A 27,917-nucleotide genomic window follows, 5' to 3' on the forward strand; every position below is an offset into this window, starting at 1 on the left:
GTCATTGCCTGGCAGTTCTGTCGCATTAAGGGGCGGCACAGTGGCGCAGTGGGGTGGCGCAGTGGTTAGCACCGCAGCCTCACAGCTCCAGGGACCCGGGTTCGATTCTGGGTACTGCCTGTGTGGAGTTTGCAAGTTCTTCCTGTGTCTGCGTGGGTTTTCGCCGGGTGCTTCAGTTTCCTCCCACATCCAAAGACTTGCAGGTGATAGGTAAATTGGCCGTTGTAAATTGCCCCTAGTGTAGGGAGGTGATAGGGAATATGGGATTACTGTAGGGTTAGTATAAATGGGTGGTTGTTGGTCGGCACAGACTCGGTGGGCCGAAGGGCCTGTTTCAGTGCTGTATCTCTAAATAAAATAAAATAAATAAAATGTTACTTGCCACTTATCAGTCCAAGCCTGAATGTTTCCAGGTCTTGCTGCATGCAGGCATGAACTGCTTCATCATCTGATGAGTTTCAAATAGAACTGAACCTCCCTACATCTTACGATGGAGGAAAGGTCATTAATGAAGCAGCTGAAGATGGCTGAGCCTTGAGGAACTCCTGCAGAGATGTCTCCAACAACTACAATCATCATCTTTTGTGCGAAGTATGATCACCATCAGTAGAGAGCTTTCCCCCCGATTTCCATTGACTTCAATTTTGCTAGGGCTCCTTGAGGCCACACTTGTTCAAATGCTGCCTTGATGTCAAAGGCAGTCACAGTCACATCACCTCTGGTATTCAACTCTTTTGTCCATGCTGGGACCAAGGCTGTAATAAGGTCTAGAGCTGAGTGATCCCGGGAATCTCAACTGATGATCGATTGGTGCTATTTGACTCCTTCAATCACTTTGCAGATGATTGCGAATAGGCTGGTGGAGTGGTAATTGACCAGATTGGATTTGTTCTACTTTTTGTGGATAGGAAATACAATTTGCGCTTCGTTAGTTAGATGCCAACGTTGTAGCTGTATTAGGAGTGCTTGGCTAGCGGCGTGGCTAATTCTGGAGCACTAGTCTTCAGCACTACAGCTGGGGCCCTTAGACTTTCCAGTATCCGGTGTGCTCAGCTGTTTCTCAATAACATGGGAAGAGAATCAAATTGGCTGAAGACTGGCTTCTGAGATGGTGGAGATCTCAGGAGCAGGCTGAGATGAATGATGTGCTTGATACCTCTGGCTGAAGATGATTGCAAAAGCTTTAGCCTTGACTTTTGCACTCAAATGCTGGGCTCTGCCCTCTTTGAGTACAGGGATATTCATGGAGGATCCTCCTCCTGTTAGTTGTTTAACTGTCTACCACCATTCACGTCTGGGTGTGGCAGGGCTGCAGAGCTTTGATCTGATCCATTGGTTGTGGGGTCACTTCACTCTATTAGCATGCCGCTTCTGCTGTAGTCCTGTGTTGTAGCTTCACCAGGTTGGCACCTCATTTTTAGATATGTTTGGTGCTGCTCCGGGCATGCTCTCCTACAGTCCTGATTAAACTCCTGGCTTAATGGTAATGGTAGCAGTGAGGCCAGGAAATTAGGTTACAGATTGTGGTAAATACAATTCAGCTGCTGCAGATGGCCCACAGCGCCTCATGGATGCTGAGTTTTGAGTTCTGGATCTATTCTGAATGTATCCCAATTAGCATTATGGTAGTAAAGTCCCCTACCTACAGTACATTCTGTGCCCTTGCTACACTCAGTGCTTCTTCCAAGTGGTGTTCAACATGCAGGAGTACTGATTCATCAGCTGAGGGAAGGCCTTAGCTGATAAGCTGCAGGTTTCCTTGCCCATGTTTGACCTGATGTCATTAGATTTCATGGAACATAGGAACAGGAGTAGGCCATTCAGCCCATCGAGCCAAGCTCCACCATTCAATTAGAACATGGCTGATCATCTACCGCAAAGCCACTTTCCTGTGCCATCCTCATATCCCTTGATGCCATTACTATCCAGATATCTGTTGATTTCGGTCTTGAATATGCTCAATGATTGAGCTTCCACAGCCCCCTGGGGCAGAGAATTCCAAAGATTCACCATCCTCTGAATGTAGAAATTCCTTAACATCTCAGTCTTAAATAGCCTACCCCTTATTCTGAGACTATGTCCCCTGGTTCTAGACTCACCAGCCAGGGGAAACATCCTATCTACATCCACCCTGTCACGTCTTGTAAGAATTTTGTAAGTTTCAATGAGATCACCTCTCATTCTTCGAAGGTCCAGAGAATACAGGCCCAGCTTCCTCAATCCCTCCTCACAAGACAATCCCAGGGACCAATCTGGTGAACCTTTGTTGCACTCCCTCCATGGCAAGTATATCCTTCCTTAGATAAGGAGGCCAAAACTGTACACAATACTCCAGGTGTGGTCTCATCAAGGCTCTATCCAATTGCAGCAAGACTTCTTTACTTATGTACTCAAAATCCCCTGTGATGAAGGCCAATATACCATTTGCCTTCCTAATTGCTTGCAGCACCTTGCATGCTAGCTTTTAGGACTCATGAACAAGGACACCCAGATCCCTTTGGACATCAACACTTCCCAACCCCTCACCATTTAAAAAATACTCTTGTCTTTCTGTTTTTCCGACCAAAGTGGATAACTTCTTCACACCTATTCACATCATATTCCATCTGTCACGTTCTTGCCTATTCACTTAGCATGTCCATGTCTCCCCGAAGACTTCTTGCATCCTCCCCACAACCCACATTCTCACCCAGTCCTGTGTCTTCAGCAAATTTGGAAATATTGCATGTGGACCCTACATTATGAACAGCTGTAGTCACAGCACTGATCTCTGTGGCACCCCATCAGTAACAGCCTGCCATCCTGAGTATGACCTGTTTATTCCTAATCTCAGTTTTCTGTCTGTCAACCAATCTCAATCCATACCAGAATATTACCCCCAATCCCATGTGGTCTATCCATGCCTATCCAGAGTCATTATTGAGGACTCCCAGGGCCTCTCACTCCTGACTGTATACCACTGTGCTGCCACTTCTGGTGGGGCGGCACAGTGGCGCAGTGGTTAGCACCGCAGCCTCACAGCTCCAGGGACCCGGGTTCGATTCCGGGTACTGCCTGTGTGGAGTTTGCAAGTTCTCCCTGTGTCTGCGTGGGTTTTCTCCGGGTGCTCCGGTTTCCTCCCACAAGCCAAAAGACTTGCAGGTTGATAGGTTAATTGGCCATGATAAATTGTCACTGGTATAGATAGGTGGTAGGGAAATATAGGGACAGGTGGGGATGTTTGGTTGGAATATGGGATTAGTGTAGGATTAGTATAAATGGGTGGTTGATGTTCGGCACAGACTCGGTGGGCCGAAGGGCCTGTTTCAGTGCTGTATCTCTAATCTAATCTAATCTAATCTAATCTTAACCAATCTGTGGAACAGCTCTCCCAATTTTGGCACAAGACTCCAGATGTTAACGTGGAAGATCTTGGTGGTAGAGGTTACATGGCTGGGAGGTGAGGTTAAAGTAGTCTTGTTGAGCTGCTGCAGTGCATTTTGTACACAGACACATTGCAATTACAATGTGCTAGTGATGTAGCATGTGAATATAGAGTTCGGTGATAGAAATGTTCTGTCCTGGATGATGTTGAGCTGCTTGGGTGTTTCTGTAGCTGCACTCATTCAGTAGACTGGTGACTATTCCATTGCATTCTTGACTTGAACTTTGCAGATGGAGAAGAGGTTTTGAGTGGTCAGGAGGTAAGCTATATGTAGATTATTATCTGTTCTGCTCTTAATATGATTGGGCTGGGCACTTCTGGACAGTAATGGCCTCTGGGTCAAGGGGAGGAGGTTGAGTCTTTACTTGTTGATATGATGTGGTGTGAATATCTCCTGCCCCTTATCAGACCATGCCTTGATCCCATCCAGCTCCAGCTATAGACTGAGAAGGGCCACTTTATTATCAGAGGTGTTTTGAATGGAGTTGATCACTGTTAAATTGTTAGCAACAGCCTTATTCCTTGCTTTATGATGGAGGGATGATCATTGATGAAGGAATGGGAGATGTTTAGGCCAAGGGGACTGGCCTGAGAAGCAAGTGCAGCAATATCCTGTGTCTGCAATGACTGACTTCCAACAATCATGGCTACCTTCCTTTGTATCATTTATAACATCAGCGGCTGGACTGCTTCATGCAAAAGTCAATAGCATGCTCCTTCGAAGTCACCTGTCCTTTGGCATTCAGCTCCTGTATCTATGCCTGGATAAAATCTATGATGAGATCTGGAACCAAGTGGTTCTGACGGAACCCAAAATGAGCAAACAGGTTATTAATAAGTAGATGGTATCAATAATGACTCCGTCCATCACCTTGCTGGTGATTTGGAGAAGACTGATTGAGCAGTAATTGGCCAGGTTAGATTTATCTTGCTTTTTGTGGATAGAGTCTACCTGGGCAATGTTCCAATAGTCGGGTAGATTCCAGAGTTATAGCTGCATTGCAATAGCTTGTCTGGTTGGGGCTGGTGGGGTGGGGTGCAGGTCTTACAGCCAGGATGTTATCAGGACCTATAGCTCTTGCTGTGTCCAATACACTTCTTAATGTCAGAATGAACTAAGTTGACTGACACTCGCAATTTTGATAGTGGGGCCTTGGAAGGAGGGCGAATAAGTGCACTTAGCACTTTGGGCTACAAATTCTGGCAAACATTTGAGCCTTTTTTATATTTGAGAATGGGAATGTCCATGCAGTTCCCTCACTTCTGTTAGGTGCAGGATTATACAACACCATTCTTGACTTGATGCGGTAGGGTTACAGAGCTTTTCTTTGATCAGCTATTTGTGGGACCACTTAGTCAGTAGCACTATTGCTTTTGGAGTTTAATATGCTGATAGCCCACACCACTTCATGGATGCCCAGTATCAGGCTGTTAGATTTGTCCTTAGTCCATTTCACTTAGCACAGCAGTAGTAGCACAATACACAATGGGAGGGGGGTCCTCAGGGTAGTCAAGGCCTTAGTGAGTAATGTTCACCTAATTCACCCAGTAGGGGACAGACATACGAACATACGAATTAGGAGTAGAAGTAGGCCATTCGGCCCCTCTAGCCTGTTCCGCCATTCAATAAGATCGTGGCTGATCTGTTTGTGTCTCGAATTCCACACTCCCATCTATTCCCGATAACCTTTGATTTCCTTGCCTAACAAGAATCTATCTACTTCTGCCTTAAAAATATTCAATCACCCCGCTTCCACCACCTTCTGAGGCAGAGAGTTCCAAAGTCGCACAACGATCTGAGAGAAAAAAATTGTCATCTCTGTCCTAAAAGGGTGACCCCTAATTTTAAAACTGTGCCCCCTAGTTCTGGATTCACCCACAAGAGGAAACATCCTTTCCAAATTCACCTTGTCAAGACCGTTCAGAATCTTATAAACTTCAATCAAGTTTCCCCTCACTCTTATAAACTACAGTGAAAACAAGCCCAGTCTGTCCAACCTTTCCTCATAAGACAATCTGCTCATTCCAGATATCAATCCAGTAAACCTCTTCTGAACCGCCTCCAACGCATTTACATCCTTCCTTAAACAAGGAGACCAAAACTGCACACAGTATTCAAGATGTGGTCTCACCAATGCCCTGTATAAGTGAAGCATAACATCCTTACTTTTATTTTCAATTCCTCTCATAATCGAGGATAGCATTCTACTAGCTTTCTTTATTACTTGATGTACCTGCATACTAACTTTTTGTGACTCATGCACTAGAACACCTAGATCCCTCTGCACCTCGGAATTCTGCAGTCGTTCTCCATTTAAGTAATACTTGGCTTTGTTATTCTTCCTGCCAAAGAGAACAACTTCACATTTTCCCACATTGTACTCGATCTGCCAGATTTTTTCCCACTCGCTCAACCTATCTTTTGTCCCCTTCACAACATACTTTCCTACCTTTGTGTCATCTGTTAATTTAGCTACCATGCCATCGCTCCCCTCATATAAGTCATAGATATAAATTGTAAAATGTTGAGGCCCCAGCACAGACCCCTGCAGGACTCCACTCATCACATCCTGCCAATCAGAAAAGGAGCCATTTAAGCATACTCTTTGTTTTCTGCCAGCCAGCCAATCTTCTATCCATGTTAATATGTTACTGCCTACACCATGAACTCCTACTTTGCACAATAACCTTTTATGTGGCACCTTGTCAAATGCCTTCTGGAAATCCAAGTACGGTACGTCAACGAGCTCCCCTTTATCCACAGCACATGTTACTCTTTCAAAGAATTCCAATAAATTGGTTAAACATGATTTCCCTTTCACAAAACCATGCTGACTATTCCCGATTACCGTGAGTTTTTCTAAGCGCGCAGCTATAGCCTCCTTAATGATCCATTCTCACACCTTCCCCACGATAGATGTCAAACTAACTGGTCTATAGTTACCTGTTTTCTGTCTCCTCCATTCTTGAATAAAGGGGTTATATTTGCTACTTTTCAGTCTGAATGAACCTCTCCAGAATTCAGCGAATTTTGAAAAATTAACACCAACGCATCTGCTACCTCATTAGCCACCTCTTTTAAGACCCTAGGATGTCAGCCCACAGCTCCATCAGTTTGCTCAGTACCGTTTCCCTAGTGATTGTAATTTCACCAAGTTCCTCTCTTCCTGCCACCTCCTGATTTACAGCTATTACTGGAATGTTTTTTGTAACCTCTATCGTGAAGACAGAAGCAAAATATTTTTTCATTTCATCTGCCATTTCCTTATTATCTACTATTAACTCCCCATTCTCATTCTTACTCGCTTCCTTTTTAAATACCTGTAGAAACTCTAGCTATCCATTTTTACATTTCTAGCTAGCTTCCTCTCATACTCTAATTTCTTTCTCCTGTTTAACCTTTTAGACATTCTCTGCCGTTCTTTATATTCTGACCAATCATATGACCTGCCACTCAACTTTGCGCAATTATATGCTTTTTCCTTCAGTTTGATGTTTTCTTTAACTTCTTTAGTTAACCATGGATGGTGGGTCCTCCCCTTAGAATTTTTCTTTATAGTCGGAATATACTTATCCAGAGTATTCTGAAATATCCCCTTAAATGTCTGCCACTGCTTCTCTATTGATCTATCTTCTAGCCTAGTGACCCAGTTCACTTCAGCTAGCTCAGCTTTCATGCCCACATAGTTATTTAAGTTTAAAATACTAATCTTAGACCCACTCTTCTCTCTTTCAAACTGGATGTAAAACTGGATATAATATTCAATCATATTGTGGTCACTGCTACCTAGAGGTGCCTTTACTCTGAGATCATTCATTAATCCTGTCACATTACACAATACCAAGTCTAATATAACCTGCTCTCTGGTTGGTTCCAGAATGTGCTGCTCTAAAAAACTATCTCGAAAGCATTCAATGAACTCCTCTGCCAGACTACTACTGCCAATCTGATTTTTCCGGTTTATATGTAGATTAAAATCACCCATGATTATTGCCGTCCCTTTATCACAAGCACCAATAATTCTTCTTGTATACTTCGTGGTTACTGTTAGGGGGCCTGTAGACCACTCCCACTAGTGACTTCTTTCCCCTATTATTCTTCATCTCCACCCAAATTGATTCTCCATCCTGATCTCCTGAACCATGGTCATCTCTAACAATTGCACCAATGCCATAGAAACATCAGAAATAGGAGCAGGAGTAGGCTATTTGGCCTGTTGAGCCTGCTCCACCATTCAAACATATCATGGTTGATCATCTATCTCAATGCCATTTTCCCCACTATCCTCATATCCCTTGATGTCATAAGTATCCAGGAACATGCTCAATGATTACCCCACAGGACTGTGAAAGCTCAAAGAATTCCAAAGAATTACCATCTTCTGAGTCAAGAAATTCCTCCTCATCTCAGTCTTAAATGGCCTATCCCTTATTCTGAGTCTGTGTCCCCTGGTTCTAGATTCATCAGCCAGGGGAAACATCCTATCTACATCCATCCTGTCACGTCCTGTAAGAATTTTATAAATTTTAATGAGATCACCTCTCATTCTTCGAAACTCTGGAGAATACTGGCCCAGTTTGTGCAATCTCTCCTCATAAGACAATCCCGCCATCCCAGGGTTCAGTCTGGTGAATCTCCATTGCACTCCCTCTATGGCAAGTATATCCTTCCTAAGATAAGAAGACCAAAACTGTACACAATAGTCCAGGTGTGGCCTCACCAAGGCTTTATACAACTGCAGCAAGCCATCTTTACTTTTGTACTCAAATCCCCTTGAAATGTTTTTTTATTCATTCATGGGATGTGGGCATCACTGGCTAGTCCAGCATTTATTGCCCATCCCTAATTGCCCTTGAGAAGGTAGTGATGAGCTGTCTTCTTGAACAGCTGCAGTTCATGTGGGGTAGGTACACCCACAGTGCTGTTAGGAAGGGAGTTCCAGGATTTTGACCCAGCGACAGTGAGGGAACAGCGATATAGTTCCAAGTCAGGATGGTGTGTGACTTGGAGGGGAACTTGCAGGTGGTGGCGTTCCCATGCATCTGCTGCCCTTGTACTTCTAGGTGGTAAAGGTTGCAGGTTTGGAAGATGCTGAATAAGGAGCCTTGGTGCGTTGCTGCAGTGCATCTTGTAGATGGTACACATTGCTGCCACTGTACACAGCGGTGGAGAGAGTGAATGTTTATGGATGTAGCTCATCTGGTCCAGGGGATTTATCAACTCTAAATCAGATTAATTTTTTGACTACTACCTCTTTAGTGATACTAATTTCTTTCAGTTGCTCAGTTTTACAAGTCCTTAGTATTTCTGGGAGATTTTCTCTACCTTCCTCCGTGAAGACAGACAGAAAGCAATTGTTTAGTCTCTCCACCATTTCCCCATTCTCCACCACAAATTCTCCTGTCTCCGCCTGTAACGGACCCACATTTGTGCTTGCTAATCTTTTCCTTTTCACATACCTAAAGAAGCTTTTATAGTCTGCCTTTATGTTTCTCGCTAGCTTGCATTCATATTCTCTTTTCCCTTTCTTGGTCCTCCTTTTTTGGATTCTAAATTGGACTTACCTTGGACTTACCACTTTTTCTTTTGATTTTATAAGCTACTTCCTTTGACCTAATACAATCTTTAACTTCTTTTGTTAGCCACGGTTGATTCAACTTTCCTGTTGGGTTTTTATGTCTTAGAGAAATGTATATTTGTTGTAAACCATGTTCTCTTTGGCCTCCTTGTCTCGAGAAACAATGGGTAAGCGCCTGGAAGTGGTCAGTGGTGTGTGAAGCAGCGCCTGGAGTGGCTATAAAGGCCAATTCTAGAGCGACAGACTCTTCCACAGGTGCTGCAGATAAAATTGGTTGTTGGGGCTGTTACACTGTTGGCTCTCTCCTTACACTTCTGTCTCTTTTCCTGCCAACTGCCATGCCTCTTCAGACTTACCTTGGACTTACCACTTTTTCTTTTGATTTTATAAGCCACTTCCTTTGACCTAATACAATCTTTAACTTCTTTTGTTAGCCACAGTTGATTCAATTGTCCTGTTGGGTTTTTATGTCTTACAGAAATGTATATTTGTTGTAAACCATGTAATACTTCTTTAAATACTAGCCATTGCCTGTCTACCATCACATCTTTTAAAATATTTTCCCAATCCACCATAGCCAACTTGCCCCTCATACCTTCACAGTTTCCTTTGTTCAGATTTAAGACCCTAGTTTCAGAATGAACTATATCTCTCTCAAACTTAATGTAACATTCTATCATATTGTGGTCACTATTTCCTCATGGTTCCTTGACAGCAAAGTTATTAGTTAACCCTTTCTCATGATATAATACTAAATCTAAAATAGCCCAATCCGTAGTTGGTTCCTCAACGTACTGCTCCAGAAACCCATCTCGTGCACACTCCAGGAATTCATCCTCCACATCATTAGTGCTAATTAGGTTTACCCAGTCTATATGTAAATTGGTTACCCATTATTACTGTATTGCCCATGCTACATGCGGCTCTAATTTCCTGATTTAGACCATGCACAATTTTACCACGACAATTTGGTGACCTATAAACAACTCCCACCAATGTTCGCTGCTCCTTGCTGTTTCTTAGCTCCACCCAAACTGATTCTACATCTTAATAAAAGCAAAATACTGCGGATGCTGGAAATCTGAAACAAAAACAAGAAATGCTGGAATCACTCAGCAGGTCTGGCAGCATCTGTGGAAAGAGAAGCAGAGTTAACGTTTCGGGTCAGCGACCCTTCTTCGGAACTGACAAATATTAGAAAAGTCACAGATTATAAACAAGTGAGGTGGGGGTTGGGCAAGAGATAACAAAGGAGAAGGTGCAGATTGGACCAGGCCACATAGCTGACCAAAAGGTCACGGAGCAAAGGCAAACAATATGTTAATGGTGTGTTGAAAGACAAAGCATTAGTACAGATTAGGTGTGAATATACTGAATATTGAACAGCAGCAAGTGCAAACCTGAAGAAAAACAACCTGAAAAAAACAGTGGGTAAGCAAACTGAACAAACTAAGATGAAATGAAATAAATGCAAAAAAAGATTGTAAAAAATGTAAAAAGGAATGCAAAAAAAAAAAAGGAAGAAAAAATAACTAAAAATGACAAAAAATGAAAGTAAAGTGGGGGGCTGTCATGCTCTGAAATTATTGAACTCAATGTTCAGTCCGGCAGGCTGTAGTGTGCCTAATCGGTAGATGAGATGCTGTTCCTCGAGCTTGCGTTGATGTTCACTGGAACACTGCAGCAATCCCAGGACAGAGATGTGAGCATGAGAGCAGGGGGGAGTGTTGAAATGGCAAGCAACCGGAAGCTCAGGGTCCTGCTTGCGGACTGAGCGGAGATGTTCCGCAAAGCGGTCACCCAGTCTGCGCTTGGTCTCCCCAATGTAGAGGAGACCACACTGAGCAGCGAATACAGTATACTACATTGAAAGAAGTACAAGTAAATCGCTGCTTCACCTGAAAGGAGTGTTTGGGGCCTGGGATAGTGAGGAGAGAGGAGGTAAATGGGCAGGTATTACACCTCCTGCGATTGCAAGGGAAGGTGCCCTGGGACGGGGACGAGGTTTACCTCCTCCTCCCAACCCCCTGCCAATCTAGTTTATTGGGTGCCTATTTTACACACTGCCCAACTTCAATGGAGAGTAAAAATGGGTCCTCGATTTAATCAGCTTTCCATTGGCTGGATTAGGTTAAATCGCAGGAGGTGTAATACCTGCCCATTTACCTCCTCTCTCCTCACTATCCCAGGCCCCAAACACTCCTTTCAGGTGAAGCAGCGATTTACTTGTACTTCTTTCAATGTAGTATACTGTATTCGCTGCTCACAGTGTGGTCTCCTCTACATTGGGGAGACCAAGCGCAGACTGGGTGACCGCTTTGCGGAACATCTCCGCTCAGTCCGCAAGCAGGACCCTGAGCTTCCGGTTGCTTGCCATTTCAACACTCCCCCCTGCTCACATCTCTGTCCTGGGATTGCTGCAGTGTTCCAGCGAACATCAACGCAAGCTCGAGGAACAGCATCTCATCTACCGATTAGGCACACTACAGCCTGCCGGACTGAACATTGAGTTCAATAATTTCAGAGCATGACAGCCCCCCACTTTACTTTCATTTTTAGTCATTTTTAGTTATTTTTTCTTCCTTTTTTTTTTTGCATTCCTTTTTACATTTTTTACAATCTTTTTTTGCATTTATTTCATTTCATCTTAGTTTGTTCAGTTTGCTTACCCACTGTTTTTTTCAGGTTGTTTTTCTTCAGGTTTGCACTTGCTGATGTTCAATATTCAGTATATTCACACCTAATCTGTACTAATGCTTTGTCTTTCAACACACCATTAACATATTGTTTGCCTTTGCTCCGTGACCTTTTGGTCAGCTATGTGGCCTGGTCCAATCTACACCTTCTCCTTTGTTATCTCTTGCCCAACCCCCACCTCACTTGTTTATAATCTGTGACTTTTCTAATATTTGTCAGTTCCGAAGAAGGGTCGCTGACCCGAAACGTTAACTCTGCTTCTCTTTCCACAGATGCTGCCAGACCTGCTGAGTGAATCCAGCATTTCTTGTTTTTGTTTTAGGTTAAAATTACCCTGTTTGTCCTCTACTTGGCTGTAAATGAGGTACCAGAACGTTGCTGATACAGACAAAACTACTCTAGGATGAATCAGGACAGGAGGGATAGGAGAAATCAATTTTTTATGGTGCATGGAATTTTAATTAGATTTAAAAGCTTTGAAACCACTTCCTGTACTGCATTATTATTTGTGAAAATAAATATTTGTATTTAAAATTAAGGTATACAGGATGTTTTAATTCAATAATGAGATAAAAAATTGATGAGGGGCTGAATGTTACAGCCCGCCCAATGTTGTGGCTGGGGGGAAGGGCAGGGCCGGAAAATGCCTCCGGCAGAGGCCCGCCATGGGCCTCGATGCCATGAAGGCCCGGCCTGATATTGCCAGTGGTGGCGAAGCCTCGTGGCAGCCCTCCTGCCGCTTGGCGACAGGAGCAAATTTAAATATATTTAAATAAATGAATTAATTACTTACCGGCTCCCGGCGTCCGTTCCGGAGCGATATTGCTGCTGGTGGCCAGCACTCCGTGCCTTCGGATACCCATCTGAGGCGGGACACTGGTGGGGAGGGATGGGCAGGTACATTTTTCAGTGCAGGTTGTGGGGGAAGCGGGGTCAGATTAATTTCATTGGTCTAGGGAGTGGTTGGAAGGGGTAAAGTTTAAAGTTGATGAACTTTGTTGGGGGGGGGGGGAGTTTGGCAGCACAAGCTAAGTGTTTGTGGGGGGGAATGTGGGCAAGTAATTACTTCTATGCTTACTGGGAGGGTTGGGAAAGAGGGTCAGGATCACTTTATTCAATTTTTAACTGTCACTATTCCTTTAAAAATGTAAATTGCAATGTAGGCCTTGAAGCCCATTAAAAATAGCGTTGGCACCTGCGCAATGGCACCTGACGCCATTGCCAGGGACTGACTGCCCACCCCCTCCACGTCATCAGGGTGGGCGGTCCGCCCCGGCCATTTAAATGAGCTCCCGCAGTGAATTTCGCAGCGGCTTCGCAAAGTGCGTGGGCTGCCATTGTTTACGTCTGCCGTCAAAAAATGCAGCCTGAGGTCTCTGGGCGGGACTGGAAATTCCATTACCAACAAGTTCAATTTTACAAATACAAAATAACAAGAGTTAAGGCCCATGTACCCTTGTGGCCATAAATATCACACATCTTTGCATACTTTTTGGACCAATGTCCAAGAGATGAAAGCCCAATATTTAAACCTCTGTACCACCTCTATTTAACAGTCAATGGCATTAACTGCGCCATTTGAAAAATATTTTTCACACCTTTTTCCAGAGCTGTCTATTTATGGAATAAATATATTTGCTCTGCAGTCTTCTTTTCCCAGATGTGTAAATAAAACATCTGAACCTACCTTTGCACTATCCTCAATTTATTCATGTTTGAACAAAAATAAGAGATCAAAGCAAACTTGTAGTGCAGTTTTCCTACCCCAAGGTGACATGCCAGATTGAAGAAAGGTACACAAGGTTCGCCTGCAGTTGGGTTCCTAATTTATTTCTCAGCACTGTCGGAACTAGTTAATTTTTTCCAAAGGCAGAGATGGAATGTACAGAGGGTGAGTTTCTCCTAAATCACTCTTCCATGCTTCCTAGTTACAAAGGTGCACTGAAAGTTGACTAGGAGCAGATCATCTATCAGCAGTCACTATCCATAACAGTCACTATCCATAACAGGCACTACATGCTCAGTCTCCTTACTTATGCCATTTTGAAACTGGTTGCTAGAAGGCTGGTACGAATGCCGGTCCTTCCAAACTTCCCTCCCTCACTTGACATTTCCCAATTGCAATGTGGCTAAGATTGTGAACGTGTGTGTGTGTGTGTGTGTGTGTGTGTGTGTGTGTGTGTGTGTGTGTGTGTGTGTGTGTGTGTGTGTGTGTGTGTGTGTGTGTGTGTGTGTGTGTGTGTGTGTGTGTGTGTATGAATGAGGGGGACAGAGTGGGGGTTGTGGAGGGGATTTTCAACACAAACCTTCACCTCAGACCTTCCCAGCGCTGGCAGATACTTCAAGATGCTGTACAATTCAGTGCAGGCTTTACAAAGTTTTAGCAGATCACCCTACCTTCCAGTTACTCTCTCCATCCTTGGAGTACTGAATTTCAAACTGAAGCTTGTATGGTGGCAGGCGTGGCTTGTCCCAGCTGATATTTAGACAACCTTGATTTAAAGTGATTTTTGCATCAACTTTGGATGGTGCCCAAGGTTTCACTATCAATATGAAAAGGAAAAGGTCATACTAATGGCATTAAAGCACTTTCAAAATCTGGAGTTTGCATTAGATAAATTATTCATCAGTCTATGCAGCCAGATTAAAAGGAAAAGGATATTTCACCAAAATATTCATAACCATAAAAAGTAACAAGTAAGAAAACCTGGAAATTTGAGTTTTTAACCCATTACTACCTTATGCTTCAAAATTACAATTTTTCTTATGATTGAGAAACCTGAGTAAAGGGCCAGAGTCCATTGTTTAAGAGAAGGTGAGATATATGAGGAGTAGTGATCAAGTGATGTGGTTAAATCAAATAGTAGTGATTAAGTGATGTCAAGTTTGGGTTTTAAAAGTTTGTAGATTGTAGAGGAAGGGATGACTAAGGAGTTCCACAGTTTTGAGATATGCATAAAGAATGAATTAGATTCAAAGTCTTGATTCAAGCATAGTGAACTTGAAAAGGAGGAAAACATATAGGATGACATATTTAAAGTTTAGGAAGGACCAGAGAGGAAAATTCAGAGGAATATGCCATAGACATATTAATAAAGAGGCAAGGAATGTTGAAGACATGTTGAAGGGCAGGCAAGGCTAACTAACTTTTGCCTGCATCCTATTCAGAACAGGAAAAAAATATTCTGGGATTCCAATCCGGTCACACCACAAATGGACATGGTGAGCTTTGTGCAGGTCTCTATCTTCATGATGTCACTGAACTGGAAGGTATGAAGGGTAGTTGGGTGAAACAGTTCTACACAAAAAGATGGCTGCTCCCACGTTACCACAAACTTGCATAAAATAAAGCAACAAAGTTTATATGAAAGGCACCAGTAAATGTATAGGTATTTCTTGTTATAACTTTTAGCAATTAATGCATCAATTCAGAAAAATACATTTCCTCATTAAACCTGTGGTAATATTACACCACATGTATTTGATAACCAGTAGGCTGTTAAACAATATGAACTGAAGCTTGCTTTTTTCCCCAGAGTGTAAATGGAATTGTCTTTTTTTGTTAAACTGAAGAATAGAATTATAAAACAAATGCCTGAACCTTAAGATATTATTAATGGCCATTAAAGCTTAACTCACCCACATCCATGGGAATTACACAGATTGGTGGAGATTTGAATGTTGCCTCTTGATGGTGGAATTCCAACCACATCACATGGCCAAATGTGAGGTTAATGGGCTTTATATGACACTCAAACGCATTCATTTGTCCTGGGCATTCTTTAATATCAGTGCTTTGATCTTCAGTTTTCAGATTATCACACCAAAACCCTTTCCTTTTCAAGAAAAAAAACAATGACAAAATGTGCATTGGCTTAATCAAATCAAATAATATTTATTTATTTTATTTAGAGATACAGCACTGAAACAGGCCCTTCGGCCCACCGAGTCTGTGCCGACCATCAACCACCCATTTATACTAATCCTATTACTCTCTCACATCCCCACCTTCCCTCAATTCCCCTACCTATACTAGGGGCAATTTATAATGGCCAATTTACCTATCAACCTGCAAGTCTTTGGCTGTGGGAGGAAACCGGAGCACCCGGCGGAAACCCACGCGGTCACAGGGAGAACTTGCAAACTCCGCACAGGCATTACACAGAATTGAACCCGGGTCGCTGGAGCCATGAGGCTGCGGTGCTAACCACTGCGCCACCCCAATATATTAAATTCTGGGGAACTAGATGGTAAGGTGATTAGTACTTTCATTTCTGGGACCTGGGTTCAAGTCTGATTGGATAAAGGTCTTCTTTCTTCATGCTGGCTGTAATGGGATTGTATATAAAATGAGTCTGGGACAAATCCAACCAAATCTGTAATGTGTGGTCCCATAATTCAGATTTCAGCACAAATTGTCAATCATACTCAAGATATGAATAGTTAATGTGGGAAATAGAAAAAATTCTTCCTAATGTAGTGAGAAATTAGTTTCTTACTTTTGAGGCTAAGTCACATTGTTGGCTTATTCTGCAGAGGTTTACTCTGCATCCTTGTGAAGCTTGCACACTATAAAATTCCACCATGAAGGGAGTTAAAAAGGTGGATTGTTATAGTAGAGGTAAAATGAAAGCTGTTGAACAAGTAATCAGGCCTGGTTGACTCAGTTCTACACTGTGCAGTACCTTTACTAAATGAGCAATCAGAAGTTATTCCTACCCCACACCCCGCAATAAAAGATAAAGATACATTATACTTACATATAATACTTTAACTTGTAATTGCTGACTGTTTCTGTTTTCCATGCACTTGGGGGCCATCTGCAGACCATTGTTTCCATTGCACCATCAGTCTCACATGAGATGTTAATTTTCATATCTAATTAAAAGTATCAAAATTATGAGAAATTTAGTACAAACATCATTATGAACAGGAGCCAGATTTTCATTCCGGGGTCAGGAACCTGATGCCAAGAACATTTCTGGGTCCCGACCCCACACCATGGGCTGAATTTTAATTGCGCACTGCGCTTTGAACTCGGAGGCCTTCCGACACGGAAGTGCCGCTGCCCCTGATGATGTAGAGGGGGCGGCCGCCGCATCCTTGGCAATGGATCTAGCGCCATTTTTGAAGGGCTTTAAGTCAGTAGCAAAAATTACAATATTTAAAGGTGTATCATTATAAATTTTTATTAAATAAAAACTTTTGTGATGGAGGCCCTTCCCCAACCCCCGCCCCCCCACCAATGGTCATTTAATTGCCCGAGATAACCAAAACATGCCTTTTTCCCAACCCGAACCTTACCTCCGGACCTTCAAACTTTTGCCCTTCAACCCTTCCCACCATCCCCACATCCAATCAAAATTGTTTTCCCTGCTCCCCCAAGCCTCTCACCCTAAAAATTTTCTTTCTCCCCCTCCCCACCAGGTTCTCGCCTACAGAACATGGTGGGGAAGGGGAAAAAGAACATTTTTAGGGTGGGAGGCTTGGGGGAGCAGGGAAAACAATTTTGATTGGATGTGGGGACGGTGGGAAGGATTGAAGGGCAAAAGTTTGAAGGTTGAGGGGAAAAGTTTGGGTTGGGAAAAAGGCAAGTTTTGGTTATCTCGGGAGTTCTGAAGGCACGCAGAGCATGAACGGCGGTCGTAAAATTGGCGTGGGACGGCCGCCACTTGCAGTTAAGTATATTTGCATCTCTTTAGTGTTAATTTGAATATGCTGATGAAGGGCCCACCGCCAGGTGGCAGTGGGGCTGCACCGAGCTCCCCACGCCGTCAGTAATGTGCGGCGGGGGCCCTTCTCGACGTCTCGGGTCGAGGCCGGCATCTCCCCACAGAATTTTACCGGCCCCCATCCCACGACTTGCGGTGTCGAGGGGCCGGTAAAATTCAGCCCCATGTCAGCATCAGTGATACAATGCAATTTTCAAAGTGTCATCCACTAATTGGCCTGGAGTCAAGTTTGGTGCCCAATTAAGGACACTGGGCATGGGCAGGAGGTGGGGGCCAAGCACAGAGGGATAATTTAAAAGACAAATGGCACCTAAGACTGGACTTGCCATTGCCTTTGAAAATGGATGAGCAGGAAGAGCAGTGGGCCAATGGTGGTTTGGGCAGCCACCCCTGGCACCCCACGCTTTTCAGTTGAGGCCCTGAGGGACAGGAGAGCTGTACTCCTCCCTCCATCTGGAAGGAGAGCTCCAGTGAGCCACATATGGCTTGAGGTGGTCACATCAGTCTCAGGTTCCTCACAAGAGTTCAAACGCTCTGTCCTCACAAAATCAAGCCTCTCAATTCTAGTGATGGCAACTCTGCCAATGCATGAGCAACTGAGTTTAATGGCTGAATTTTATGAGGTCTCTGGCGTTGGTGTTTGTGGTGGGGGGGACCGGAAAATTCTTCCGGAGAGACCCGCCATAACCCCCGACGCCAAGAAGACCCCGTCGCATTTTACTGGCGATGGCGAGGCTTCGGTGCAGCCCCCTGCGCCAACTTCACTTAAATATTAAAATGAAGTAACATTAATGCAAATTAACTTACCTTGTCCCGGTGGCCATCCCTCGCTGATATTCCAGCTGCCAGCCGCAACTAGTGTGCCTTTGGAACTCCATTTGGAGTTCCGAGGCATTACACTGGTGGGGAGGGGGGGGGGGGGGAGGAGTGAAACTTTCAGGGTGTAGGGGTGTGGGGGGGGGGGGGGGAGCGGGGGAAACTGCTCCGATAGGTTGCGGGGATGGTGGGAAGGGGTTTAGAGTCAAAGGGAATAAAGTTCGAGGGGGAAAGGCAGTGAGTGAAAACTCACTTTTTTGGGTGGGGAGGGGTAAGACAAAACAATCTATGGATTATTCAATGGAGGGGGGTGGGAGAGGGGATTGGAAGTGTTAATAAACTTTTATCTCAAACTTGTAACAACCCTGTCTCTTTAAACATTTAAATGGCACTGAAGGGCTTGATGCCATTTAAAATGGCGCCGGTGCCTGATGCCATTGGCTGTGGACAGAACATCCGCCCCCTCTACACCATCAGGGGTGGCCGCTCCGCTGCCTCCATTTAAATGAGCCCCTGTGCGAAATATCGCGGGGGCTCAGCAATGGCGCAGCCACACCTGAAGGCTGCTGACTTCAAATCGCGCCGAAGCGATTTGCGGCGCGCTAATAAAATTCAGCCCTAAATCTCCCCTTTTATACAACTTTTTCACACTGTAGTCCTGAGTACTAATGGCTTCCCGCTGTGATCGTGACAGCTATGCTCAAACGAATGCCAAACCCTGCTTGCCATTTGAAAATTGCTAACTGTTGCTCCCCATACTCTTAACAAGCTCCATAACAAGGTCAACAAAGCAGGGAACTGGAGGTGTGTGGGTTGCTGGCTCTCTCCCCCTGGAAAATCTAATCATGTCGCTGAGGCATCTGGAACCAGTGATGCGTCACTAGTGCACCATTTCCCAGGCCTGCCCACACCCGAACTTTCCCCCAAGAGCAACTAAAAATTCAGCCCAGGATGTGGGGAGCTATGGTTTGCTGTCCCAAAAATGATAAAATCAGTTAAAATAAAACATTTATGTATAAAGAAAATATATAATCTAAAGCACTTTTCTAGACAAGCATCATTACTCACTTAAATATGTTTGTGAATATCCTCCAAAATGGCATAATTCTTAAACAGAGAAAATATAGACCGGTAGATTTAATAGAAATATATTCTAAGTACTTAAAAGTATAGATTTCAAAGTGTAAACTATACAGAAAGTAAGGCTCAATAATAATTAACTATTTGAAATATTTTAGTAATATTTAATATATGATTCCAGCAGATGTCACGAGTTTCCTGTACACTCTTGTAAGTATTACAGGTATAATATGTTATTATTTTCAGATTAAGTACACCCTAGGAGCGAAATGGTGTGAGCATGTACCCTTACAATTGATAACTCTGTCATAACTTACAATTAAACAGTATTCTGCAGTTGCCTAATATAATGTTCTTTGAGACAGAGAGAAGCTGGTTCAAATGGTTATGGCAGAATTTTCTACAGGAGTCTTTTACCTAAAAAAGAAACTTCCCTGCTCTCCTGAAAAAACACACTATTCTGGGATACAATTCCACAGCCCTTCATCACCTTATCTAAGTGATCAATCTTCCTAGACAATGACGTCATTTGATTATTGAGGTAACTGAATCCCAGCACCTTCTGGGGAGGAGGGGATAAGGCAGGTAAAATTGAAAAAAAAGTATAAAATGGATAAAATGTCATGAATTGCTTAAAAAAAATCTGTGACAGATTGAATTTTCTTCAAACTGTCAGAAAACATGCTGCTTATTTTCCAAAAGAATCTTACCGATTATGATTATTTCAGCGTAGCGAAAGTTACATATACTCCTTTCTTCATTTTGAAGGCAACACTGTAACATGTTGCAGTGGGACTGTCCATTTGATGTTATGTTGAGGAGAGTAACACTGGTTTCATGATCACTGATTAAAGTATATTGATGTTCTGGAATTTTTTCATTCATGTTTAACCACCAGGCGACATTGTTAGTGGTCAAGGTCTGATTATAAAAAACACACCGCACTGTCACATCCGAGCCAACAGTGGTCAGTACTTGAGAAGGGTAATATGTAATTTCTGTCAAAGAATATTTGCATGTTAAAGAAAGAAATATTGTTCTTAGTATTTTCATGTTTACACATCAATTGTATAGTATTTGACCACTATTATTTTAAAAGTATATTCTTTCATTCTGCCTAGGTTTTGCATGTGCCACACATCATCATCAACCTACAGACTGGTGACTGACTCTCAAATTTCCATCTATGCTGTTCTGAAAGTGCTCATGTTGTTCAGTTAACCCTATCAATTCACAGGTGGGGGAAAAGGCACAGTGGAGTTATGGGGTGTAAAAAGCTAACATTACCTATGTAAAAAAATGGAACTATACAAACATTTTCAAAATTATGATTGAACGTTGCCAAGAGTACTAACAGCACGTAAGGAGCCTAATATCTCAATGAAACCATAAAGCAATCTTAGCAGTTACAATTACTTCAAAAGTTAGCAAAAGTTACATATAGTTCTTTCATCAGTTAAGCTGAGCTAATATAAGCACATGTGGCAATTCTAACCAGATAAATCCTGACCAGATACATCATTAATTCATGAATTGAGTATATGCAGTAGGTGTTCCGGTGAGGGATAGTGTCTTTAAATACTGATTGGGTTAAGATGTCCTGAAGTCATTTATTTTAGTTAAAAGCAACACTAATAGACATTATATTATTTGTTCTGCCATTAAAGTGGATATAGAATGAATCCACCTAGGCCTCGTTTCCTTCCTCTCTGTACTATTCCTCCAATAATTTAACACGTGTAAAATTTTGATGACCAGCATTCCTTTTGAAAATGCTTTTATAATGATGTTGCCAACAGGCAAAGACCATAGGAATTCTCCCCCCTCCATACATTCACAGTCTTACTCATAAATAGAGAAGTTTGGCAAATATAGAGATAGAAAGTTGTCTGGATGGTCATGTTCTTTAGAAACAAAACATTTGAGCAGAGCAAAAGTATTATTCTGCACCTGATGCTGACATAAAGATTGGTGGGGTGTAGGGGGAAATTCCAGTTTTCATGAATCCACACAAAATGAGGAAATATTGCAAACATTGAGAGAAGACTTACACAACACCGTTCACACCCTCCTCAAGGTATTCCAAAATGCTTCAGAGCCAATGAAATACTTCAGAAATGTAATCACTGCAGTTATATAGGAAATACGGCCAATTTGTGCACAGCAGAGTCGCACAAATAGCAATGAATTAAATGACCAAATCATCTCTTTTAGGTTTTGGTCTGTCCACCATCTACAAAGCACAAGTCAGGAGTGTGATGGAATACTCTCCATTTGCCTGGATGGGTGCAGCTCCAACAACGCTCATAAGCTCGACACCATCCAGGACAAAGCAACCCACTTGATTGGCACCCCATCTACAGACATTCACTCCCTCCACAACCGACACACAGTTGCAGCAGTGTGTACAATATGCAAGATGCACTGCAGCAACTCACCAAGGCTCCTTCGACAGCACCTTCCAAATCTGCGAACTCTACCACCTAGAAGGACAAGGTTAGCAGATGCATGGGAACACCACCACCTGCAAGTTCCCCTCCAAGCCACACACCATCCTGACTTGGATCTACATTACTGTTCCTCACTGTCACTGGGTCAAAATCCTGGAATTCCCTTCCTAACAGGACTGTTGGTGTACCTACATCCCAAGGACTGCAGTGGTTCAAGAAAGCAGCTCACTACCGCCTTCTCAAAGGCAATTAGGGATGGGCAATAAATACTGGTCTAGCCAGCAACACCCACATTCCACAATCAAAAAAAAGTCACTTGGTAGTACAGATCTTTTGTATTGCTGAAAAAAAGAGACAAGCTGTTGAAGCTTTCCATCTTGCACTCATCAGGACAGACTCAAGATTGCCAAATTTCAATGGGAGCAACAATTTACACTGCATGAGAAAAGGGTGCTGATTGATTGGCAAGTTGACTACAACTGGATTGACTTAATCAAATCTGTAAGACTGCCTGCTGCTTAAAAAAATACCCAGTATCTCTGTCTCTGCCTGTGTGTTCTGTGGTTCTGAGGACCCTGCTTTTGTATTTTTTCTTCCAGAGCTGCCTATGTGATATCCATTGAATTGGACTGTATTCTGCATTGCTGCACCTCTTTCTCTAATACAACTCTGTGAGAATGTGTAAAATATGTTTAAATTCATGTTCGGATTAAAAAGGTGCAAATATATTTAAATTCATGTTTTAAGTAGAAAGGCTGTAAAATATGTTTAAAGTCATTTATGAAAAGGTTTTATTGAAAGGATTGTTGTTTTAGTAGTTTTCAAAGATGCTGTTTTATGAAAGTTCTGTTGCAACAGACGGTGCCATAAAGTCTGGGGTGAGACAATAGAAGCCAATCATATTAAGCCAGGTTAGGAAAGAGTATCAATTATATTAGGTCAGAAAGGGTGTAAAGCTGCAGAGTTTGGCACAAGGCAGCTCTGAAACAAAGAGACAAAAGCAGGGTCCTAAGAACCACAGAACACACAGGCAGAGACAGAGACACACGAAGAACCACAGAAGACGACTCACACAGAAGAAGAAGCCAGAGTAAAAAAGACATCAGAGAAGGACTGAAGACAGCATTACCTGTATCCAGGCAGCTTCGAGGAGCAAGGATCGAAAGCAGCTTTCAACTGTTACCTATTGTTAAGTTTCTTGTTTAAGCATTTATTCTTTTGACTTGTTGCACTGAAACCATTGTTGTTTGCCCTTTTTGTCTTGTCCAAGAACTCAGCTAAGGTCAGGGGCCTTACAGCTCTGTCTAATCAGAAACAGATGATGGAGTAAATTGGAGTTGCGCAAATGGCTTCCCAACTCTGATATATGAATGATGCCAATTATTTTTCCTCATGTTGCAGCAAGAGCATTGGATATGCCTCGGCGTGGTGGTGCACCCCCCACCCCCCAGCACCACACAAGCAAACAGTGTCAGACTGCCTGCACCCCCAGCACCAACCAGGCAGTCAGCAAGCCCCAATTCTTATGGAGCATGAAGAAGCCAGTGAGCAGTTGTATACTGCAATTGATGGCAAAGTAATGATTCTTGTAATTAATTTTCAAAACATTAGATAATCTTGTTGGTTTCAGCAAAAGGTGATGGATCATCATGACATTTGGTGCAGTGCAAAACTTGCCTCCATAATGACTTAAGTCATTCAGTGAGACTGAACCATTGAATACTGCTCTTATGTAGAGTCTGTAGTTAATTAATTAGTTAATTAGAGTTCAGAATATCACAAATCTCTCGCAACAGGAGCTCGCCAGGGAGGGAGGCCCCTTGTCACCGGTTTTGGAAGTCTGTGACTTTATTTTTTTCTCTTATTTACAGCATGCATCACACACAACCTTCAAACCTAGGGACTGAGTGAGGAATCTGTCAAGAAAGAGCTTAGTAAGATGAATAATTACACCTCCGAGAAAATACAAGACCTCAATAGAAGACCAAAATCCGGTGAACCATTAAACGTCTAAATGTAATTTATGTTTTTTTAATATTTTGATTACAGCTGTGATTTAACAATTGGATTCCAGGAACCCCATAAAGGATCCTTGGGTGCAGGACGAGAAAAGCTCAGAACAGACCTCATTCCTCGGAATGAAGCTTGGGAATGGCATGTAAGTGGCAGCACGTTTGGCTGTCTGCAATCTGATTTGTCTGAAATCATTTTAAAATTACTTATTTGTTCCAATGCATCTTATTTTATTATTTTTTTTAGATTAGAGATACAGCACTGAAACAGGCCCTTCAGCCCACCGAGTCTGTGCCGACCAACAATCACCCATTTATACTAACCCTACAATAATCCCATATTCCCTACCACCTACCAACACTAGGGGCAATTTACAATGGCCAATTTACCTATCAACTTGCAAGTCTTTGGCTGTGGGAGGAAACCGGAGCACCTGGCGAAAACCCACGCGGTCACAGGGAGAACTTGCAAACTCTGCACAGGCAGCACCCAGAATTGAACCCATGTCCCTGGAGCTGTGAGGCTGCGGGGTCTTGATCTCCATTTTTGTTCAAAATTGCTTTAAAATCACTTGAAAAATTTTATTTCAGTATCTCAGCGTCCCCATTTTCACAGACACATTGCAGGATCATTCAAAAAGAGTCCCACAAATTTTGTGGAGGAGGACCTGTGCGCCCTTCTGGATGAATGCAAGATGAGCATCACCTTGATGACCCCCCTCAATGGGGAATCAGTACTGGGGAAAAAATCCATGAGCTGACCAGGGTTAAAGCAAGGTAAGAAACTCGGCATGCTCCTTAACAGAATAAATACGAAGAACAAAACATTGCACATCATTTTTTTCTTTACGAATGCTGTTTGACTTGCTGAATGCTTCCACCATTTTCTGTTGTTTTAAGGGCTTTGAAAGGACAGACTTATTTGTCAGTCATGTTAAATTGATCTCTCAGCGACAGCTGTCCAAAAGGTATTAAGCTTTCAGGGCTGCCTCCTGCCATGATGTACCTGCTGAGACAGGTGGCAGGAGTTTTAAATGAGGGATGGTCAGCTGCTTTCCGCAGATCAGAGACTATGAAGGCCACATGCATCTGTTTACTCAGGAAGACACCCAGCAGCAAATGTGTTGACAAACTCCTTCAATTTCTGTTGGTGAGGGTGTCAGGTTTTTAACAGTGGGATGCCATAGAGTCAGTTTCGCAGCAACAGGAAATATTTGCTCAAGGACACATTTCAATGCCTGCAAAGCTCCCTCTGAAAGCAACAACCAAACAGCAGAACCCCAACACAAGCTGGAACCCTGACAACTGCCTGCCACATTGTTGCTTTATGTAGAGGAGTGTGGCCCTTGCCATCTGCATTTTTCATTTTACAGTTCACTGTTCTTGTGTGCCATTGGTCACTGAAGCTCACTAATGTTTTGTTACTCTTTATTTCACAATCATTTCATTGGTATTGTTTGTCGAATTAAAGTTTAATTGCAATTTTTTTTACTACTGTTGTTTCTTACACTATATCACCTCTCATAGTCCTTGAATTTGCAGCCCCACAGAGAACTATCCACAACATGATTGAGAATTCCTTAAGCCTCTGAGGTCAACTGGCTGGGGGTGGGTGGGCGTGGTGGCAGAGTGCTATTCTGAACAGAGATTACTGGCTAAACACTGTTTTAATCCAGAGTCATGATTCCCACTCTGGCCTGTCCAGTGTTGGGTCCTGCTCTGCTTCCCACCATCCCCAGATGCAGCTGCCACTTGACAGCAAACTGACACACTTTTTTTCTAACATATTTATCCACTGGGGTATGTCCTGTGTCCCTGTGATGAAATATAGGTATAAGAGGCTTACTTAGGTAGAATTTAGATATAATTAACACAATATACCTTTTAGAATTAAAGATTGAATAAATGGTCAGTTTTCAAGACTCATTGAAATTCCCTTTAAGGACAGAGTTAAAATCCATGAACATCCCTGTTACAATGGAATGTGTACCGGGAACGCCTTTTAAGTTAAATGATATAGGCTATACATAGTCCGTATTGATGACTATAATCTTAATTAGTTAATAATGTTAATGATACAAACAGACAGACTTAAACAGATGGTACAAAGAACCATCAAAGAACCATCACAGATGATCAATCACAAAATGGAATGTTACCTACAAAAACAGTTACTGCACAAATTTTATTAAAAATCTTTTAAGTATAAAACACATTTATAAAGTTAAGTCTTAATGTTACTATAAAACACGACAAACATTTTGACCAAATAAAAGCTCACAACCTTATGAGAAGGGAATTCTCAGCAGGTAATTAATTAGGAATAAGTAGCAAATGATATTACCATATATGGGTAACAAAAGCGGGAAAAACACGCACAGAAATGTAACATCTACATTCCAAAAGATGAGTTAATAGATTAGAAACAGTACAAACGTGAGAGTTTTGAATCAAAAAATCAGGGGTATTGAAATTCCTCATTAATGCTTCTCAGCCTATGGTGAGAATGGCTGACTGCATGACAAGAGAATTCTGTTCTTAACTAAGTGTGGTTTGTCTTGTTAAGCAGGAGGCTTACTCAGGGAATTTAAGGTAATAGTTTACTTTGAATTTTGATGGATATTTTAGGATATTTTGCTGTAACATTGTCAAGGTTGAACTTTTGGATTCTATTTTAGAAATAACATTATGTTTTACACCTTTTAGTAATCTTTGATATTGTAGTATACTTATCCACTTGAAAGTGTATTGCATGTTAAATTCTTTAATATATAAAAGTTAATAAATCGTCTCGTAGCATTCTGCTTACAACTACAAGAACTCCCTCTCTGTGTCTCTAAGTGGGAAAATACATATTGGAAAGTTTCCCAGACACTTATAAAATCTGGGATATATCCAAAAGATGGTAATATTCTCTGTTAGTTTTCTTTCTTTGAGGGAAAGCTAGTTCAATTCTTTGGACCCAAATAAGTGTCCATAAGAGTATGTCTGGTTGAAACTTAATTAAAGGAGATTTATAGGGATGTACTCCTGATTTGGTTTAGTCCCTATAAGGGGTTAAAGTCATAAATCACTTCATTTGACGCCCAAAACATGTCTTGTTGTTAACAGAATCCTATACTTATCTATTTGTCTTTAATGTTTATTTTAGAATTGTAAGTACAGAAGGAGTGTTTACTGCCAGCAGTACTAAGACCCCGATTTAAGTATCTAGAGACGGCAATCTCTTGATCACAGTTTGTGGATCTTAAATCAGAACTCCAACATTCTACTTTTGAGGTTTGGAAATTTCCTTTAAAGTTCACTTTAAATCCTAGCTGCGATCAGGTCCTGACACATTGATTCCGTTCAGCCATAATAAATAATTTTTATTTTATTTTAGAGATACAGCACTGAAACAGGCCCTTCAGCCCACCGAGTCTGTGCCGACCATCAACCACCCATTTATACTAATATAACACTAATCCCATATTCCTACCACATCCACACAATTCCACTACCTATACTAGGGGCAATTTATAATGGCCAATTTACTTATCAACCTGCAAGTCTTTGGCTGTGGGAGGAAACCGGAGCACCCGGCGGAAACCCACGCAGTCACAGGGAGAAGTTGCAAACTCCGCACAGGCAGTACCCAGAACTGAACCCGGGTCGCTGGAGCTGTGAGGCTGCGGTGCTAACCACTGCATCACTGTGCTGCCCAATGTTGTAGGGATTGGCTTAATTTTTCCTTTGGGTGATCCATCAGCTTGTTTCAGTAGATTACAGAATCCCATTCCGCTGCCTCAGGCGGATCAGGTAGTTGTCTTTGAGATAGATAATTAGGTGTCGATGGTTCAGTTAGAGCTCATGGTATTATTGTGGCTCATCCCCAGGTGGACGGGATAGAACGTATCCAGTGGGATAATCAGACTGACACCCCAGACCCACAACATTCTTTAATGATAAAGTGCATGTCTGTACAACTGGGTGGCCGAATGACTGGTGCACAACAGGGTGGGGGTATCCATGGTAGATTAGTAGGTCCTGGGTCTCCCTACGTGCGTGGTGGCCATGGATTTTGGTTCAGATGGCTTCCTCACAATAAGGTTTGAGATCAGAATTTGTGAGAGGATTATAGACAGCTA

At 42.5% G+C, this 27,917-nt stretch overlaps 1 protein-coding gene across 6 annotated transcripts in view; it reads right to left on the reverse strand.

Moving 5' to 3' along the window:
• lepr (leptin receptor) overlaps window positions 1-27,917 on the reverse strand; it is a 165,123-nt gene that overhangs the window by 39,070 nt on the left and 98,136 nt on the right. For 5 of the 6 annotated variants that reach the window (XM_068037296.1, XM_068037298.1, XM_068037294.1 and 2 more), the window contains 4 exons: window positions 20,039-20,326; window positions 16,461-16,578; window positions 15,340-15,536; window positions 14,098-14,243 (listed from right to left, as the gene is read on the reverse strand). In XM_068037296.1, coding sequence (XP_067893397.1) covers window positions 14,098-14,243; window positions 15,340-15,536; window positions 16,461-16,578; window positions 20,039-20,326 — 749 coding nt within the window. The remainder of the gene's footprint in view (window positions 1-14,097; window positions 14,244-15,339; window positions 15,537-16,460; window positions 16,579-20,038; window positions 20,327-27,917) is intronic. The other variant, XM_068037297.1, reaches the window with a different exon arrangement.

The sequence above is a fragment of the Heterodontus francisci genome, chromosome 8, assembly GCF_036365525.1.
Source record: "Heterodontus francisci isolate sHetFra1 chromosome 8, sHetFra1.hap1, whole genome shotgun sequence".
Lineage (NCBI taxonomy): Eukaryota > Metazoa > Chordata > Chondrichthyes > Heterodontiformes > Heterodontidae > Heterodontus > Heterodontus francisci.